The 20,977-nt window shown below is 43.6% G+C and overlaps 2 protein-coding genes across 2 annotated transcripts; both read right to left on the bottom strand.

Annotated features, from left to right (window-relative positions):
* Window positions 1-1,461: 1,461 nt before the first annotated feature.
* Window positions 1,462-4,045, bottom strand: LOC147339941 (melanoma-associated antigen B4-like). The gene is given in 2 exon segments (XM_086386854.1): window positions 1,462-1,494; window positions 1,496-4,045. Coding segments are annotated over 2 exon segments (855 nt in total). The 5' UTR covers window positions 2,318-4,045.
* Window positions 4,046-5,616: 1,571 nt separating this feature from the next.
* LOC147339940 (melanoma-associated antigen B18-like) lies at window positions 5,617-8,427 on the bottom strand. The gene has a single exon (XM_086386852.1). The coding sequence runs from the start codon at window positions 7,259-7,261 to the stop codon at window positions 6,230-6,232; it is 1,032 nt and encodes a 343-aa protein (XP_086242978.1). The 5' UTR covers window positions 7,262-8,427; the 3' UTR covers window positions 5,617-6,229.
* Window positions 8,428-20,977: the final 12,550 nt, after the last annotated feature.

The following is a 20,977-nucleotide window of genomic DNA, read 5'->3' as shown; positions in this document are numbered from 1 at the left end:
CTAGTAGTCTAACCACAAGAATTCAAAAGGGATAAAGGGAGGAATGTCCTTCTTCCCTAAACACCTCAAGGGAGTTCACCCTTACATCTCAGAAACTCCCTGGAGATGATGTGCATAGAATACCAGTCTGTGCCCTGGAATCTCCTGCATTGAGATAAGAGCAGAGACACCTTAGATTTCTGTCTGTTAGGGGCCAAATTGTGTCCCCTCCACAAATGCATATTGAAGGCATAACTCAGAGTACTTGAGAATGGAACTGTAGTTAGAAATAAGGTCTTTAAAGATATGGTTGATTTAAATATTTTTTTTAATTTTAATTGAAGGCTAATTAGTTTACAATATTGTATTGGTTTTGCCATACATCAGCATGAAGCTGCCATGGGTGTACACGTGTTTATAATCCTGAACCCCCATCCCACCTGCCTCCCCATACCAGCCCTCTGGGTCATCCCAGTGATCAAAAAAACCCAAAATAAACAAAAAAAAAGATAAATAAATAAAGATCAATGAGCACAATATAATAAACAAAAAATAAAGAGATCGTAGAGTTAAAATGAGGTCATTAGGATGGGCCATACCCCAATGTGACTATAAGAAGAAATGGAGACACAAAAGGAGACACCAGGGATATATGCATTCAAAAGGAATGCCAAGTGAAGAGGTGGCCACCTGGCAGCCAAGAGGAGAAGCCTCAGGATAAACCAGCCCTTATCTTGGACTTGTAGCCTCTAGCACTCTGAGAAAATAAATTTCTGTTGTTTCAGCCATCCATTCTGTGGGGTTTTGTTGTGGAAAGCCCAACAAATCAGTATGTTACCCCAGGTAGAGATTTCCTCCTGGATAGTCTTTCTAGTTTTCTGTCATTCCTAAAGGCTATCTCAAGATCTTGCTTATGTGATTGCAGCTCCTTGTTTCTAAAGTTGTATGGGCATAGGCTAGGTCTTGATCTTAGCCTCACCAGAACTGGCATAGAGCCTTTCAAAGAGCAGATGCTCAAAAAATAAATGAAGACAGTAAGAGGTCTAACTTGTTAAGGTTTAATAGCTCCTGCATTTTTCAAGAAGCATATCGAGGTATAAATTATTTAATTTTACAAAACAGAACACAGAAAAGATGGAGAACAATCATGGTTGATCATGTTTTGAAATTTTTTTCATTTTATTTTTTCATTCCATTGTCCCAGCAGTGTTATTGTGGGATTGCTTCCCGTTTTGGCAAAAGTCCCTATTTTGATGTCAAATTTTCTTATCTGGATGATTTTTTAAAAGTCTTGGTCTTCAATAGGGGTGGGAGAAGCTGCTGGACGTGGCCGTGGAACATGCCTGGAAGTGACAGTGGTGCCAGGCCTGGCTGGAACTGTGGCTCGAGCTCTCTCCTCTTCATCTCGCAAAGATTCTTCATATTGTGATGAGAAGGCACTGGGGACCGTATCATTGACTTTTGCCAAAAACTCCAAGACTTTCATTTTGCTGGTTTCCGCATGGGCTCGTGGGCCCCACAGGAACTCCTAACGTGGAGGATCGCTGTTGGCAACCTGGCGGTACTCCAGGTACTTCATCGTCACAAAGTCTTTGGTGATGAGCTTCCTGGGCTCTCCGTAGATGAAGTGTTTTCTCCCAGCATATACTCGCACCATATACAAGAATTTCCAGATGTCTTCCTCAGCAGGACAATTGCCCTTCACGAAGATCACACCCAGAACTGTCATCAAGAGACCAATCTTAGGTAAGCCCCTACCATCCCACACCCTCCCACTGTTGGGCAGGTTCAGTTTTCTGACAAGGTCATAGGAGTGGATGGTTGAATCAACTTCCTTCAAGTCAACTGCATAGACAGCCTTGCTGTGTTCAGAGGCTCTCTTGAGAATCTCGGCAAATCGGTTATGGTATCTTGGGTGGATAATCTTCAGTATGCTTTCCTTCATAATGGGCTGCTTCATTTTATATTTATGCAGAAGGAACTCTTCCAACAAACTTGTCATGCTGTTCAGAGTATCACTGTAGGTGTTCTCAGTAGAAGATGAGACATCGGAGGAACATGGATCTTCCTCATCTTGACTGGTATCTTCTTCCTCAGATGTTGTGTCAGAAGTAGTTGAAAAAGTGCTGGTAGTAGATGGGGCTTCCGAAGACCCCTGGGAAGTGCTATTTGACCCAGTAGCTGAGGAGCTCTGTGAATTATCTTCTAAAAGAGAAGAGGTAGAGGGAAGCTCTTCCATTACTGCAGCGGGCTGAACTCCCCTGTGACTCTGGGGCTCATATTGGGCCTGGTGGCGTTTCTCACGGATGCAGAGCTTATGATTCTGACGCCGAGGCATGATGCCTGAGCTGGGGGACAATGATTAGAAGTGTGAGTAGGAGGGCAGGTGATAAGGGCCCACAGGAAGACGAAGGTTGAGTGTACAGCTGCAGCAGGGAAATACCACCTTGGTTATCACGAAGGCTACATTTGTGGTGTTCTTGAGGGCACTGTTCTGAAAACCCCCAGGGTTCCTATTCTCCTAATCAGCCTGTCCTTTGGGAAACATATTGAAGGAAATTAGAGTGATCTTCAGGCTTCATCCTGCTACCCCTGCCTCAGGCATGCTGGGGTGACAGAAGGGGCTGGTAGTCTCCTACACAGAGGCATCTGTTATTTCACATTCAAGACCACCACCCAACTAGGGACCAGTCATAGGACCCATTCCCTCTGCTGTCCTCTAGTTGTCATCACAAATTTCCCTGGGATTTCTGAGAAGTGAAGATGTCCTCAGCTTATGACCCGTGTCAGTAGTTATCACCCAGTACTGAGTGCTCAGTGGGAAGTTTTCTGTGTGGCCTCTGGAGTCCTCAACACGAATTAAGAGTGCTTCCTTTGGTTCCCCCATAGGGCCTGGTGTCCCCACCCCTTTCGTGGAATAGTATTTGCACCTTCATACTAAGGGGTTTACCTCCTACACACCTGATGTAAATAAATGCTGATGGAACTTCAGCTTGATAGCTCTGCCCTGGTTCTTCAAGGGCTATAAGGAACAGGGCTGGTTTCATTATCACTTCTTTTTATTGGTAGATGATCCCTCAGTCCTTGCTTTGACCTCTGTTGTGGCCTGAAATTCTACACTCCCTTCCACTTAGGTCCACCCCGTCTACTACTATACTTTCTTACAGTAGGGCAAGCATCCCTGTGAGACCCCTAAGAGAAAGTAAGATTCTCCTCATCCGTCCATACCTGTCCTTGGTTTTCTGAGGCGAGGGTGGATGAGATGAATCATATGGTTATGGGCTGTGTGGTTCCCTTCGTCTTCAGGGTATTCAGTTGGTTTCTGGAAAACCTGGAAATAATCCCACTGCTGGCCCTAGGCTATACCCCTTGGACCATGTCCCAACCCCTCTTGTGACATCATAGAAGGAAATGGGCATGTCATGTCAACAATAAGCAGGTATCCCAGGGATGCCAGGAAGGGCAGGGTTCTGTGTGGTTTCCTCAGAGTTCTGAGATCAGGGGGTTTTGTAAGTCCAAAGCTGGACTCCTGGAAGCATTTGGGGCTCCTTTCTCTGTTTACATAAGGGAGCTCTCCTCAGGCCAAGGTCCTCACTCCCTGTGGTGCCAGAGAGGGAAAGTCTGGGAATGCCACATGAGGCTACTCTTACCTGTGCCTTCAGGGATGACATCAGGATTCAGGCTTCTTGGGGCTCTCTGTGTTCAGTGTAGGGGTATGCCCTCACTCAGGTACCTCACCTTGACTCCTGGGGGACTCTGGATTTCCTCTTTCAACCTAAGGTGACCCATGTAGACCAAAGACCATGTCCTTGCAAGCCCTGAAAAGAAGTGAGCGAACGTGCAGCCTGGCAACCCTCTCTTGGCCTTCTGAGAGCCGACACAGGCCAGTCTCTCTGTGACTTCAGTTCCTCATTCATCTGTCTTTACCTTGACTCCTGTCTCTTCTATGAAAGAGTTCTTGGTAAAAGCCACATCTTTGAAAAGTCTTAGTCTGCCTGCAACAAATCTCACAGAGAGTGGACTGAGTCCCAGGAGTGATAGGGAGGCTACAGTCTGGGAGGGGGCCCCAGCATAGGTGGTGTGCTATCAGAGAAAACACGCTGATCTCTTCCTTCTCTTCACTGACCAGACACAGCCTCTTGTAGAACCTTCACTCTTAACAGATTTACTCTCTGAAAGGAAGGGGCTGAATTAAATGATTTCCTGCACCCCTGATCTATTGCAGTTTACTGACATTTCCTTTGTAGATAAATTGTCACTGAATGCAGTCTCCTTCCTTATTTGTACTTCACTTTTATTTTCATTTTTTGTTACTTATTTCTGGGGCTTTTTATTCCAAAACTGTGTTTGGGGTATGAAATTCTGCTATTTCACATGTGAAATACCTTTTGGACTAATGTTCAGAAAGAGGAAGTGACCCAAGGTTAGCCTCATCCTGGAGGAGTGGCACAGTATGGGCTCTGGAGGAATTCAGTGCCGGGGTTCAGTCCAGCTCCTATCATTTATGAGCTTTGAGTCTGAGCTTCTTTTTTCCAGCTTCTTTATCTGCAAATTGTGTTTGAAAAAGTCTATAGTGTAGGACCACAGACATGTGTGATGTATGTAAATCACCTGGCACAGTATGAGGCAAGCTTTGGTACTTTGAATGAATAGCCGTTATTACGAAGGTGATTTTCACCCCAAATGATAACAAACTTCCATCACATAGTTTTATTTCCAGGCTATACTAGATAATATGCAACTCCAAACAATAATCAAATTGACATCAGCACTAATGCTCCCAAGCAAGTAAAAACTAAGCAGTATTTCCCTATTTGAGCACTTGTTTTAATAGGTGTTTGGGGTTATCTTCTCCACATGGATGCAAGGACAAGTTCATTTGTCTCAAGGACCAGCAACTTCCCTCTCAGATGCTTTTTTTTTGTCCAAACCACCCCTAATTTAATCCCACTGACAGTAAAAATTGAGCCCTCCCTTAAAGTTTGCCAAATTACACTAAACATAACCTAATTAAACTGTTTAACAGAGCAAGTTCTGGTGCTCCCATCCCAGAAAAAGAGAGACAGTCCAGTGACGTCTTGGCATCTCGCTTCAATGGGTATCACCTTTATTTCTCAGAAACTCTCTGGACAGCTTTTGATGAAAACACGTAGTGTCAGTGTTCACTTGCCCTGGCTCAAGTGCACAGGGCCCCTTCCATTCCCTATGGTTTTCGGATATCTCCAAATAATGGTGAATATATGGTTTAGATATATTCCAGGTTTACAGCCTCACCTCTGAGAACCATCATATGAGTGTCTGGCATCACTCCCACAGCTTCATCTAGCCCATCATGCATCTGGACTGAACAGGACCTCCCACCGAGGAACTAGACTTTTCCCAAGACCCAATGCCACCTTAATCAGGTAACTTTGCCCTCCTTGCTCTCATCTAGAACCTCCTCTTCCACACCTCCCCCATTTAAATTTATGATTTGTTTATTCCTTAGAGTTAGCTCACCACCTTCCTTATATGGTCCCTGCTGCTAGACTCAAAATTCCATGGGCAGTGGCTTGGGCTTCATTTTCTTATCAACCCAGTACTATAAAAAAGCCTTCTAAACACAAGATGGTCAATTAATTTGGGAGAAAAAAGGAATAATGAGCAAAGACTCTCTTTTATTATGATTTAAATGTCATACAGTTTGAATAAGCTAAACAAATCTAAGTCCATGTTATTAACTTTTACAAGGAAAAAAGAGGACAGATAAGAAGACAAAGAATAAACCAGCGTTTACTCTGAAAGCTTTGTGATTCCCAAATACTTATCTCTAAGATTCTTACACATTTCCAAGTAAAATTCTATTCCAATGTTATGTTACCTTGTTCTGGACCATAAGGAAAATATTGAAGTCTTTTCGACTTGTTTACAATGAACTCCTAGTCTTAAACCTAACAGCAGTAAACATGACATCCATGACATTAATTAACCGATACTCTGAAGCATAATAAACCTTATGAAGAGTAGTGACATTTAAAAATACAAAAAACCTCTACCTCCCTACCTAAATCATCTATTTTTGACTAGATATTATTCATATGGATAAAAAGAAAACATGTGTATTTTGTTAAACCTGCACCTAAACTCCCTTACTACTTAAAACTGTGAAGAACATATGGGTTTTGTTCCCCCCACCCCTACTACCCTCAACTATTTAAGAGGTGGACTGTTCTCTTCCAACACGAAGGGAACAAAGTGCCCTGATCCCTCTCTAGATATGGGAGGAGCTGTAGGACTTGGCCCGGGTAGGGGCACTGGCTTCAGCCATTGTTGGAGCCCTGGCCGCGCCTCTCAGCGCTGCTCTCTCCACCTGATCTCTCAGAGCCTCATCATAGAGGTCTGGGAAGGAACTTGGGACCTTATCCTGGATCTTGGCCAGAACTTCCAACACCTTCATCTTAGTGGTCTCAGCATAAGCTCGCGGACCCCACAGGAACTCATAGCCCGGAGGATCACTATTGGGCACCTGGCGGTAGATGAGGTACCCCTTCTGCACCAGATCTTTGGTGATGAGCTTTCTGGGCTCCCCAAAGATGGAGTGCTTCTTCCCAGCATGGATCCCCAACACATTGAGGAAATCCCAGATCTCCTCCTCACTGGCGCGGTTACCCTTCGTAAAGATGATGCCCAGGAGCGCCATGAGGAGACCAGACTTGGGCAGCTCCTCCTCATCACTTGAACCTTCCTCAACCCCGAGACTGAACTTGTTGACGAGGGTGTAGATGTTCCTGCTGCAGTCGACTTCCTTCAGCTCCAGGCCAAACACCAGCTCCACGCGCTCAGAGGCTCTGCTCAGGATCTCAGGGAAGTGCTGCTTGTACTTCCTGCCGATGACATTCAGCATGCCGTTCTGTGTGATGGGCTCCTTCTTGGTGTACCTCTCCAGCAGGAAATCCATCACCAAGCTGGCCTTCCTCATCAGAGGATCTTTGCGAATGCTCCGAGCGAGCAGGGCTGCCCGGGCGGCATCTGCACTTTCCTCCTCGGGGCCCTGGGCACCTTCCTCAGATCCTGCCCAGGAAGCCTCTGCAACAGGAGAGCTAGGGGCCATGGCTCCCTGAAGCTCCTGGCGATCGCCAGCAGCAGGGGAGCTCGGGGGAGAACCCTGAGGGGCAGAAGAGGGGGAGGATGGGCATTCCTCTCCTGGGACTGCAGCAGCACTGGCCTGGGCCTCCTGAGTGTCCCCCTGGACCTGGTGGCGTTTCCCATGGGCATGTTGCTTGTTTTTGTGCTTCCGAGGCATGATGACACAGGTCAGGGACTGCAGGCGGGCGTGCAGTTACGAAGGCAGGCTTTGAGTGGCCTTGAGGAAGGAAAAAGAAATGTTAGCACCTACACCAGAGAGGGTTGTCCCCGGTTTAAACCAAGCCTGCTTCATAGGTGGCCTTGAGTCCACTGCTCTAGGACCCACAAGTCTCCTGTTCTCCTAGTCAGACTGTTCCCTGAGAACCCTGAGGAAGAAGTGAGAGTGAGCCCTGGGGCACAGCCAGACATCCCTGCCTGGGCGTTAGAGGGGGGCCTGTGGAGGCTGGCAGGGGAGGCATGTCCTTTCAGTTCACATTCATAGTTAGGATGAAAAATGGGGAATGACTCCCTAGCACCCATCCCGATCCCTCTTCTGCTCTGAAGGCTGATGCTGCCACCTTCCCTGTGACTCTGGAGAAGGAGAGGAGGGAGTGCTCAGCCTCCCACCTAAGGGTCCCGGGACCCGCCCTTCTGTATGCAAGCTCTAACCTCCCCACTCAGACCGCAGCCTCCCTTCCCTGTGCTTGGCCGGGAGTAAGCACTGACTACAGAGGAGGGTCCTGATTCGTCCGTGTGTCCGCGAGGATGGTCCTCACCCTGGCTCCTCTTGAGCCCTGACATCCTCCCTGTACTGACCAGCTACCAATCCCTCGGACCGAGGTGCCCTCCTCCCTCAGTGTCCCGCATCCGAGATCGCAATGAGGGTGATCTGCAGCCGTTAGTTAGAGCTGCCCAGATCCTACCCGGATGCTCTGAGGCCAAGTTCGGGGGGTGGGGGTTTCGCGTGGCTGCTGTTCTAGGGTGAGGAGGCCCTCAGTACTCCCCGATGGTCCCTCCTTTAGCTACAGGGCTCGGGGCTTTCCCTCTAATGAGCAGAACTGGAGTCCACCAGCCCCGGACCGAAGCCTTCCTCTCGGAGACCACCTGGGTGAAGTGGATGGACTTGGGGCTTAAGATGCAGGCCCGAATCTTCCAGGGGAGAGCAGGGGCAGAATGGCCGGGGGTTGTCCGGCCCTCTCTTTTCAGAGGGAAAGGCTTGGGCGTGCTGGACGTGTGTCCCACACTTGTAACTCACGTCACCTCACACTCAGACACCTGTTGAGACCTGGGAGTCCTCCGTCTGGGCACCCTACACGGCAGTTCTCTAAGACGGCAGCAGCTCTCAAAGATGGCTTCGCAGCCTCAGCGTGGTGCGTTGTCGTCACTTCCGGTCATGTGGATCTGTGTTCCAGGCGGACAGCAGAGGCAGGGCCAGGGCGGGCGGGGTTCCGGGGGAGCTTCCCGGAGGATTGGCATGTGCACTTCTCCTTGCATCGTCGCGGATCCTGAGACCTTCCCTGTACCGAGCAGAGTCTACGGGCCTCCCTCCCAGGCTCTAGGTTCCATCAGCACCCCAGCAGGAATTGTTTCTGGCCTGGCCGAACGGGCTTCCTGGAGCTCCTGAGAATGACAGTGGGGGCACTTTCGGGCCCCGTCTTCCGGGCTGAGTGATGCTCTGTCCGCTCTCCGTGTCTTCCCTTAACCCCTGTAGGTGGTGCGCTACGTCCCATCTGCTGACCTGAGGCCAAGGCCTCCCATCGAAGATATCAAATCCCGAGACTCCTGCTGAGAAGTGCACGTACATCTCCTCTGGACCCTTCTGCCTGAGGCTTCCAGGAAATGGCTGTCGCAGGTAAGATGAGCTGAGAGGGAAGGATGGGAGACTGCTTTCTGTGGTGTGGAACCCCTCACATCTCACTCAGGATCTACATATTGACTGCTGGCAGGGCCTGGAAATCCTTCCCTTTCTGGTATGAATCCACCCCTGTCCCCCACCATGCCCCACACCATCCCAGCAGAGTAAGTGAAGGGGCTCCTTAGCCTGACGATTCTCACTGTGGGCTCTTAGTCGACTGCAGGGGCATTGCTCGAAAGTTGTGAGGTGAATTTCTGTCCTTTGGTATAATTTTTGGGGTACTAAGTTTTCTCTTTTAGTCCCTGGGTGATAGTCTATTAAGGTGATCACTTAAAAGGGCCAGTTGTCATGCACTAACAAAGTTTGTGCTGGTTATTTCATGACGTCTGGGCCATGCTGCCACATCCAACTCAGACTGGTTCCCCATGGTCTTGGCATGGGAGCTCTGAGATGCTACCTCAGATTCCTTCAGTGAGGCTGTAGGGATACATGGCCCCAGGGCACAGTGGAAAAATCAAGGGCTGCACTTTAAAGCCTTTTCCGGCTGATCCTGTTGCCTTCTTCCCTTGTAGCCTGCACAGCCCTTGTCCGTCTCTGAGTACTCCCTCATGTGGACACTCATAGGGTCAAGTTCATTAGAGACTTACTTTGCCTCGGGGATTATTTAGTTTTGTGCTTTTGCTTTTGTTAATACTTGTCTTTATTCCTTGTGTAAGTTTTCCGTGGTTTATTCTGGGTACAGAAAACAGCAGCCCATGTTTGATTGTGGTCTCAGCTGGTCTGACTGGAGTAGATCTGCAAAGGAGTTAAGCAATATTAACAGTCTTACAATATCTGCTCCTCATGAATACACATAACATACTATTCTGTTTGAGACTTCTTTGTCCTAAGGCTGTCAAGAAATTCTTCTTGTTGCCTCTATGTGGAACCTATACATTGTTCTGAGGATTCTTTGTAGGTATGTTTTTTTGGTATGGTTGCTTTTATTTGTGCTGGATTTTCTATTACGTGGTCTAAGTAATTGTTGATTCTTCCAGGCCAGACTCTTGGTTTTGCTATGGTGATCTATTTTATACGAGATAGCTGAAGTTATTTATATGTTTGAATACTTTCTGTGCCTGTTTCCTCAGATTTTTAATTCGAGGATAAATTCCTACATTATCTTTTGTTCTTCATTGTTCCTGTCTCTTATTCATTTGGCATTGTTGTATATAACTCTGTACTGGCTATGTGCTCTTGTCCAGATTTTTTCTACATTTTAAATCAGTAGAGAGTTTATGAAAAATTTTATTTGGAGGAGAATTGCTTTATAGTGTGTTAGTTTCTGTTGTACAACAGTATGAAGCAGCTGTAAGTATGCATATATCCCCTCCATGAGCATCCCTCACGCCACCCCCATCTCAGTCCTCCAGGTTATCACGGAACAGCAGTCTGAGCTCCCTCTGTTGTAGAGCACCTCCCCACTAGCTCTCTCTTGTACACATGGTAGTGCATATATGTCATAGCCACTCTCAGTTTGTCCCTCTCTCTCCATCCCTTGCTGTGTACATGTCTTTTCTCTACATGTGTCTCTATTCCTACCCTGCAAATAGATTCATCAGTGCTATTTTCTAGATTCCATATAAATGTGTTACTGCGCAATACTTTTTGTTCTCTTTCTGACTTACTTCACTCCATGAAACAGACTCTAGGTGCATCCACCTCACTGCCACTGACTTAAATTTGTTACTTTTATGGTTGAAGAATATTCCACTGTATATATCTACACAACTTCTGTATCTATTCATCTGTTAGTGGAAGTTGAGATGGTTGCTTCCATGTGCTAGCTATTGTAAATAGTACTGCAATAAACAGTGCAGTCCGTGAATCTTTTCACACATGGCTTTCTCAGTGTGTATGCCCAGTAGTGGGATTGCTGAGTCATTGGGTAGTTTTATTTCTAGTTTTTAAAGGACTCTCCATACTGTTCTCCATAGTGGCTATATCAATTTACATTCCCCCTCAAAGTGCAAGAGGGTTCTCTTTTCTCCATGCCACTTCAGCACTGATTGTTTCTAGATTTTTTTATGATAGCCTTTCTGGCAAGTGTGAGATGATGCATCATTGTAGCTTTGGTTTGCATTTCTTTCATAATGAGTGGTCAACATCTTGTCTTGTGAGCCTCTCTATTTTTCTAAAGAACAGATTTAGGATTATAGAAAATTTAGCAGATAGTGTACAGAGTTCCTATAGAGCCAGTCTCTTCCTCCACTTAGCATCTTCTGTTATTAACATCTTGGAATGGTTCAACTGATACAAGTTCGTTTATTAAAAATGAGCAACTAATATCAATATGGTGTTATTACTTATTGTCCATTGCTTACAGTATATTTTACTTTTGTTGTTTTGCAGTTCTGTGTTGTTGCTTTTGTTCAGTTGCTCAGTCATCTCTGACTGTGACCCCATGATCCGTAGCACGCCAGGCTCCCTATTCTTCACAAACTCTTGGAGTTGGCTCAGACTCTTATCCATCCAGTTAGTGATGCCATCCAACCATCTCATCCTCTGCTGCCTCCTTTTCTTTTTCCCTTCAATCTTTCCCAACATCAGGGTCTTTACCAATGAATCAGCTCTTCCCATCAGGTGGCCAAAAGTTTGGAGCTTCAACTTCAGCATCAGATATTCCCATGAATATTCAGCATTGATTCCCTTCAGAAATGACTGGTTTGGTCCCCTTTCTGTCCAGGGGACTCTCAAGAGTCTTCTCCAGCACCACAATTCAACAGCATCAATTTGTCAGCGCTCAGCCTTCTTTACAGTCCAGCGCTCACTCACATCCACACATGATCCCTGGGAAAATCATAGCTTTGACTAGTCACACCTCTTTTACTAATGTGATGTCTCTACTGTGTATTATGTGATCTACGTTTGTCATAGCTTCTCTTTCAAGGAAACAGCGTTTTTTAATTTCATGGCAACTTTTAATTTGGGGCTTCCCTCGTAGCTCAGTTGGTAAAGAATGTGCCTGCAGTGCAGGATATCTGGGGTCAATTCCTGGGTCAGATAGATCCCCTGGAGAAGGAAATGGCAACCCACTTCAGTATTCATGCCTACAGAATCTCATGAACAGAAGAGGTTGGGAGGCTACAGCCCATGGGGTCACAAGAGTCTGACACGACTTAGTCACTAAACCACCACCACCACCGTCGTGGCTGCATCCACCATCCACAGTGATTTTGGAGAAGAAAATTAAATCTTCCATTGTTTCTACTTTTTCCTCATCTGTTTGCCATGAAGTGTTGGGACCAGATGCCATGATCTTAATTTCTTGAATGTTGAGTTTTAAGCTAGCTTTTTCATTCTCTTCTTTCACTCTCATCAAGAGTCTCTTTAGTTCCACTTCACTTTATGCCATAAGGGTGGTATCATATGCATGTCTGAAGGTATTGATATTTCTCCCGGCAATTTTATTCCAGCTTGTGTTCATCCATCCGGGAATTTTCATGATGTACTGTGCATATAACTTAAATAATCAGGGTGACAATATGCAACCTAATGTACCCATATCCCAATTTTGAACCTGTCTGTTGTTCCTTGTCCACTTCTAACTGTTCCTTCTTGACCTGTACACCGGTTTCTCAGAAGGCAGGAAAGGTGGTCGGGTATTCCCAACTCTTTAATAATTTTGCAGTTTCCTGTGATACACACAGGCAAAGGCTTTTGCATAGTCAAACAAGTAGAAGTTTTTCTGGAATTCACTTGCTTTGCCTATGACCCAGTGGAGATTACCAATTTGATATCTCATTCTTCTGCCTTTTCTGAATCCAGCTTGTACATATTGAAGTTCTCTTTTCAGATACTGTTGAAGTGTAGCTCGAAGGATTTTGAGCATTCCCTTGCTTGCATGTGAAATGAGCGCAATTATATGATAGTTTAAACATTCGTTGGCATTGCACTTCTTTGGGATTGGAATGAAAGCTTACCTTTTCCAGTCCTGTGTCCTCTGCTGAGTGGTCCAAATTTGCTGGCATATTGAGTGCAGTACTTTAACAACATCATCATTTAGGGTTTGAAATAGCTCAGTTGAAATTCCGTCACCTCCACTAGCTTTGTTCTTAGGAATGCTTGCTAAGGCCCACTTGACTTCACACTCCTGGATGTCTGGCTCTAAGTGAGTGATCACAACATCACTGTTATCTGGGTCATAAAGACCTTTGTTGAACAGTCCTTCTGTATATCCTTGCCACCTCTTCTTAAAATCTTTTGCTTCTGTTGTGTCCCTATAGTTTCTGTCCTTTATTGTGCCCATCTTTGCATGAAATGTTCTCTTGGTATCTCTAATTTTCTTGAAGAGAACTCTAGTCTTTCCCATTCTATTTTTCCCCTCTATTTCTTTGCATTGTTCACTTGAAAATGCTATCTTATTACTCCTTGCTGCTCTTTGGAAATCTGCATTCAGATTTGTACACCTTTCCTTTGCCTTTTGCTTCCCTTTGTTGTCAGGTATTCGTAAGGCCTCAGACAACCATTTAGCGTTTTTCATTTCTTTTTCTTGTGGATGATTTTGGTTACCACCTATACCTTGTTCTGAACCTTCATATTTAGTTTTTCAGGCAGTCTTCCTACCAGATCATATCCCTTGAAACTATTTCTCACCTCCACTGTATAATCATAAGGAACTTGATTTAGGTCATATTTCAATGGCCTAGTGCTTTTCTCTACTTTCTTCAACGTAAGTCTGTATTTTGCAGTAAGGAACTTATGATCTGAGCCAGAGTGAGCTCCGGGTCATGTTTATGTAGACTATATAGAGCTTCTCCATCTTCAGCTGCAAGTTATTCCTTTAGTTCCTACTTTTCCATTCCAGTCCCCTATTATGAAAAGCACATTTTTTAGGGATGTTAGTTCTAGGCTGTGATGTACATCTTCATAGCACCACTGGACTCTACCTTCCTTGGCATCAGTGGTTGGAGCATAGACTTGGATTACTGTGATGCTGAATGCTTTGCCTTAGAAATAAACCAAGATCATTCTGTCCTTATAGACACTGCACCCAGTACCTGCAGTTTGCACTCTTTTTTTGACTATGATATACTCCCTTTCTTCTAATGGATTTTTGCCCACAGATACAATGGTAATCTCAATTAAATTCACCCATTCCTGTCCATGTTAGTTGTCTGATTTCTTAAATGTTGATGGTCACTCTTGCCATCGCCTGCTTGACCAATTTCCATTGATTCATGGACCTAACATTCAAGGTTCCTATGTAGTACTATTCTTTACAGCATCAGACTTTACTTTTACCACCAGACACATCCACAACTAAGTGTCGTTTTGACTTGGCCCAGTCTCTTCATTCTTTCTGGAGCTGTTTCTGGGCTCTTCCCCAATAGCATATTAGACATCTACTGACCTGGGGTGCGCAGGTATCTCCCCCTGGTATGATCTCTTGGTATCATATTTTTTGCCTTTTCATGATGTTCATGGGGTTCTCGAGGCAAGGATAGTGAAGTGATTTGCTATTCTCCTCTCCAGTGGACTGCATTTTGTTAGAATTCTCCACCAGGAGCCATCCACCTTGGGTGGCCATGCAAAGCCTGGCCCGTAGCTTTTGAGTTACACAAAGGTGTGATCCATGTGATCATTTAGGTTAGCTTTGTGTGACTGTGGTTTTCATTCTAGAGAATAGGGCATTGTAGTTCTTCTGTCTCCCCTCTGACAAAATGAGTTTAAGAGGCTTTTGGAAGCTTGTTGGTGGGAGGGACTGGCTATGAGGAAACCTGGCTCTTGCTCTATTGGGCGGGGTAATGCTCAGTAAATAAATAAATAAAAATTACAAAAGCATAAAGAAATATGTAATTATATCAATATAAGTAAAATCCTTAATGACATTCGTAGCCATTAGTTTGTTACTGAATACCTCATTAGGGATTTTGATCACAGAGAGAAATATGTGAGATGTAGCTAATATGGAGGAGCATGATACTTCCCTCTGCCCTTCTGCAGGTTTTTGCAGGTGGTCGAAGAATTAAACTGATGTGAGACAGATTAATAGGATAAAATAAATGTATAATAACACATAGACATGAGAGAGACCCAGGAAAACTGAATAGCTCATCAACATGGCCAAAGCCCAGAGCCAAAGAGAAAAGAAAATTTTAATGGTAGTTCTTTGGGACCTGAAATAATAAGAAGGAAGTTCACATGGAGATGGGAAAGGGAATGTTGGTAAAAGAATGTTTTCTGTGCCAGGCAGAGACCCCGGGCCACAGAGTGGACTCTCATCTCTAGGCCCTGCCAAGATTTCGCCACCACACCTTGCCCATAATCTTTGCAGCTATCTCTGGTCATAGTTCTCTTCAGGGAACAGGACCTTTGCCTAAGTTCTTTCAGCAGTTAGGCCAAAGGTCATGTTCCTTTCTGAGTATTTTGGCCTTGATTGTTTTCAGTTAGAATAATCTGTGTATCAAAAGAGACAGTTTGAGATGGCATGTTTTGCTCTCCCATACTAACTAGGAAAGTAAAAACAATTACAGTAAAGAAGAGAAATTTAAAAAGTTATTAACCCTAGTTTCCTTTGTATGACATTTACATTTTGAAAGATACATGTTAACATAAAAAAACACTGTGTGAAATAACAGCCTGTGAAGGAAAAATCTGATTTACTTTGCATTGTTCTTTGGAAAACCATGGAATGTTTAAATAAAAGTACATTTACAGTCACTGTTTTGAGTCAATGGCAGCAAATATTTCTTGCAGTATGTTGCTTTACAATGTTGTGTTAACTTCTATTCCATGCTAAAAATAATCAGACATACATATACATATATCCTCTCACTTTGGATTTCCCTCACATTGAGGGCATCCCAGTGAATTAAGGAGAGTTCCCTGTGCTATACAATATATTCCCAACAGTTGTCTATTTTATACATAGTATCAATAGTGTGTATGTGTCAATCCCAATATTTTAATTCCTCCCACCCTTACCCTTTCCCCCTTGGTACCATACATTAGTTCTCTATATCACTGTCTTTATTTCTGCTTTGCAAATAGGGTCACCTGTGCCATTCTTCTTGATCCCACATATATACATTAATTTTCAATCTTTGTTTTTCTCTTTCTGACTTCCTTCTCGGTATAACACTCTCTAGGTCCATCCATCTCTCTAACAATGACACAATTTTGTTCATTTTTATGACTGAGTAATATTCCACTGGGTTACCCTTGTGAGTCAATGGTAAATAATCTGCCTGCCAAGGCAGGAACTGTGACCAATCTCTAGGTCAGGAAGACTCCCTGAAGAAGGAAATGGCAACACACCCCAGTATTTTTACCTGGGAAATCCCAAGGACAGAGCATTCTGGTGAGCTACAGTCCTTGGGGTCTCAGAAGAATCACATACAACTTAGTGACAAAATAACAAGAGCAATATTCCATTGCATGTGCCTTCCACAGCTTCTTTATACTTGCATCTGTCGATGTACATCTACGTTTCTTCCATGTGCTGGTTGTTGTAAACAGTTCTGCAGTGAACATTAGAGTGCTTGCCTCTCTTTGAATTATGGGTCTGTGGTCTCTATGGCAGAGTTAATGCTGACTTGTAGGAAGGCTTACGCCAAGGAGGACCTCTAGGACTGCTTCTGCCAGTGCCCGCATCCCTGTGTTGAGCCCCAGCTGACCCATGAATCCACAGGAGACTTTCGAACACTTGGAGGTAGGTTTGATTCAGTCTCCTGTGGAGTAAATGCTCCTTTTCTCTGGGTCTTGGTGCATGCGAGACTTTGTTTGTGCCCTCCAAGAGTGGTGTGCCTGTTTCCCCTACTTCTGTGGGAGTCCTATAATCAAATCCCATTGCCCTTGAAGGTCAGATGACCAGGGAATTCCAAGTCTCTTTGTCAGAACCACAGGCTGCGTTCCTTGATGTGAGGTGCAGAGCTTTCACAATCGTGGGAGAACTTCTTTGGTATTTTTGTTCTCCAGTTACCTACTCAGAGGGTATGGGATTTGAATTCATTGTGATTGTACCCCTCCTATTATCTTGTTGCGACTTCCACTTATTCTTTGAATTTGGGGTATCATTTTTGGTGTGTTCCAGCGTCCTCCTGTTGATAGTTGTTCAACAGCTAGTTGCAGTTATGGTGCAGGAGGAGATGAACAGACATCCTCCTACACCGCTGTCTTGAAACAGAAGCCTCTGAAATACAGTTTGGAGTAGGGAGATGACAGGAGAACTGAAGGACACTAGGTCTGCCTCAGGCTGGGAAGAGTGGAACAGTGTGGCCTCTCGACAGATGCAGACCAAATGTCTATTTCCAGCTCTGTCACAAGTCTTATGAACTTGAGAATATTACCAAATTTGTAATCTGCAAAGTGAGTGTTCTAAACTCTATTTTGTAGAACTATTGTAATATATGTGATTTTTTTAAAAATTTTATTTTATTTAACTTTACAATATTGTATTGGTTTTGCCATATATCAAAATGAATCTGCCACAGGTATACATGTGTTCCCCATCCTGAACCGTCCTCCCTCCTCCCTCCCAATACCATCCTTCTGGGTCATCCCAGTGCACCAGCCCCAAACATCTAGTATCGTGCATCGAACCTGGACTGGTGACTCATTTCATATATGATATACATATTTCAATGCCATTCTCCCAAATCATCCCACCATCTCCCTCTCCCTCTCCCACAGAGTCCAAAAGACTGTTCTATACATCAGTGTCTCTTTTGCTGTCTCGTATACAGGGTTATTGTTACCATCTTTCTAAATTCTATATATATGCGTTAGTATACTGTATTGGTGTTTTTCTTTCTGGCTTACTTCACTCTGTATAATAGGCTCCAGTTTCATCCACCTCATTAGAACTGATTCAAATGTATTCTTTTTAATGGCTGAGTAATATTCAATTGTGTACATGTACCACCGCTTTCTTATCCATTCATCTGCTAATGGACATCTAGGTTGCTTCCATGTCCTGGCTATTATAAACAGTGCTGTGATGAACATTGGGGTACATGTGTCTCTTTCACTTATGGTTTCCTCCGTGTGTATGCCCAGCAGTGGGATTGCTGGATCATAAGGCAGTTCTATTTCCAGTTTTTTAAGGAATCTCCACACTGTTCTCCATAGTGGCCGTACTAGTTTGCATTCCCACCAGCAGTGTAAGAGGGTTCCCTTTTCTCCACACCCTCTCCAGCATTTATTGCTTGTAGACTTTTGGATCGCAGCCATTCTGACTGGCGTGAAATGGTACTTCATAGTGGTTTTGATTTGCATTTCTCTGATAATGAGTGATGTTGAGCATCTTTTCATGTGTTTGTTAGCCATCTGTATGTCTTCTTTGGAGAAATGTCTATTTAGTTCTTTGGCCCATTTTTTGATTGCGTCATTTATTTTTCTGGAATTGAGCTGTAGGAGTTGCTTGTATATTTTTGAGATTAGTTGTTTGTCAGTTGCTTCATTTGCTATTATTTTCTCCCATTCTGAAGGCTGTCTTTTCACGTTGCTTATAGTTTCCTTGTTGTGCAGAAGCTTTTAAGTTTAATTAGGTCCAATTTGTTTATTTTTGCTTTTATTTCCAATATTCTGGGAGGTGGGTCATAGAGGATCCTGCTGTGATGTATGTCGGAGAGTGTTTTGTCTATGTTCTCCTCGAGGAGTTTTATAGTTTCTGGTCTTAAGTTTAGATCTTTGATCCATTTTGAGTTTATTTTTGTGTATGGTGTTAGAAAGTGCTCTAGTTTCATTCTTTTACAAGTGGTTGACCAGTTTTCCCAGCACCACTTGTTAAAGAGATTGTCTTTAATTCATTGTATATTCTTGCCTCCTTCGTCAAAGATAAGTTGTCCATATGTGCGTGGATTTATCTCTGGGCTTTCTATTTTGTTCCATTGATCTATATTTATGTCTTTGTGCCAGTACCATACTGTCTTGATGACTGTGGCTTTGTAGTAGAGCCTGAAGTCAGGCAGGTTGATTCCTCCAGTTCCATTCTTCTTTCTCAAGATAGCTTTGGCTCTTCGAGGTTTTTTGTATTTCCATACAAATTGTGAAATTATTTGTTCTAACTCTATGAAGAATACGTTGGTAGCTTGATAGGGATTGCATTGAATCTATAAATTGCTTTGGGTAGTATACTCATTTTCACTATATTGATTCTTCCAATCCATGAACATGGTATATTTCTCCATCTATTAGTGTCCTCTTTTATTTCTTTTACCAGTGTTTAATAGTTTTCTATATATAGGTCTTTAGTTTCTTTAGGTAGATATATTCCTAAGTATTTTATTCTTTTCGTTGCAATGGTGAATGGAATTGTTTCCTGAATTTCTCTTTCTATTTTCTCATTATTAGTGTATAGGAATTCAAGGGATTTCTGTGTGTTGATTTTATATCCTGCAACTTTACTGTATTCCTTGATTAGTTATAGTAATTTTCTGGTGGAGTCTTTAGGGTTTTCTATGTAGAGGATCTAAAGCTCTTGCAAAAGTGCATTTCAAAGAATGACATTTATTCCTCTGATAATGACTACAGACCATAGTTTGTGAATTTTGTTTTTTTAGTTGCATGAGATATCAGAAATATGTGGCACTTTCAGAATGAACACAGTTCTGCTTAGTAAAACTAAATAAAATTTCCCCATTTGTAAATATGCCATTTGAATGTAGAGGAATCTCCCCTGCCTGGATGCTACTCAGAACTTCTAGAATTTGTGTCAAGGACAAAGATCTTCCCTTCCAGTTGCCTTTTCATCCATACCAACACCCCCCATTTTCATTAATTTTACCAGCACCAAAAGTGTAGCTTTCATTTGAAGTTCCCCCAAATTATGCTTAAAATAGGTAGTAGAACATTTCTGTAACATAGTGGCCTCTGACCCAAGTGTGGAGACTGCTGTTACAGTGAGTATCAGATATCTCAGTTCAAGGAAATACCATCCTTCTTTCCGGCAAACACCCTGGAGGCAGTGGGGTTAAATCCCCAGTTTGTGCACTGTGTTTCTCCATACTAGGGCAGGAGCACAGAACCCATTTTATTCCTGTCCGAGGTGGAGAGTCTCTCTGTTTTACCCACAGTCTCAAAGTAAGAATCAAGGATAATCTTCCATTCCGTTCTTCAACTTCTCAACTTAAACCCCCCATTTCAGGGTCACCCACTGCCCTCAATTCACTCAGCCTCATTTAGCCCACCAACCCACGTAACTTCAAATTACATCCTCAAGGGAACTGCAGTGTTCCAAAGCACCCACATGCCTCGCCTCAGAGCATTTACTTTTGACTTGCTCTAATCTGCAACCTCCTCTCGTTCTCATCCCTGGTTTCAACTTGTCACATGTTTAGGTCTCAAAGGGTATCTCTCCATCTGCTTGATATGGCAGCAACTTATAGACACTTAACTTCTATGGACAGTGGCTCAGGCTTCTTTTTATTACCATCCCCAGTTCTGCCATGGAGCATTCCAAGGAGTACTCAATTACTGGTTGGAAATAAGAGTGACAATGATAAAGTTGTCTACTTTATTACTACGTAATTTCTCCCACAATCTTGAATAAACTCAGGAAATACTTTTACTAAAAAGGAGTATTAAAAGAATTTCACCAAAAACTTACCAAAATTGACTTTTTCTTTTCTTTTTTACTTGACCTAAGTTATTTTACCTCAGAGTCTCTTCAAATTTGCATGAAAATCCCTCTTCCATTGCTGTGTTTTCTTGTTCTAGATCACACAGCAATCAAAAGTTTCTAAATTTGTGTTATAAAATATAAAAACTTTAACTGGAACCTGATGAACAGTAATAAATATGTGATCCATATTTTCACCAGCGGAATGCTGATTTCCTGTTTTTGTCCTCCCAAAGAGAAAGAATTTATTGGAGAAACAGAGCAGTTTTAAGTAGCAGTTTTATGAAGCAGAGCAAAATTACACTCCTGAGAAGGAGGAGAGCAGGCTGTCTGGAAACCAGAAGTGGTCCTGCCATGTGGTAGGGTCATGTATGTCCTGTGTCATTTGACTGGCAAGTTGATGGACAGCTTTAGGTTATATAACTTTTCTCCTAGTG

Source organism: Bos grunniens, chromosome X (assembly GCF_055505025.1).
Source record: "Bos grunniens cultivar Pamir isolate PY7600 chromosome X, Bosgru_T2T1.0, whole genome shotgun sequence".
Classification (NCBI taxonomy): domain Eukaryota; kingdom Metazoa; phylum Chordata; class Mammalia; order Artiodactyla; family Bovidae; genus Bos; species Bos grunniens.
Note: the sequence above shows the minus strand (reverse complement) of the source record. Positions and strands in the feature narration are given on the sequence as shown.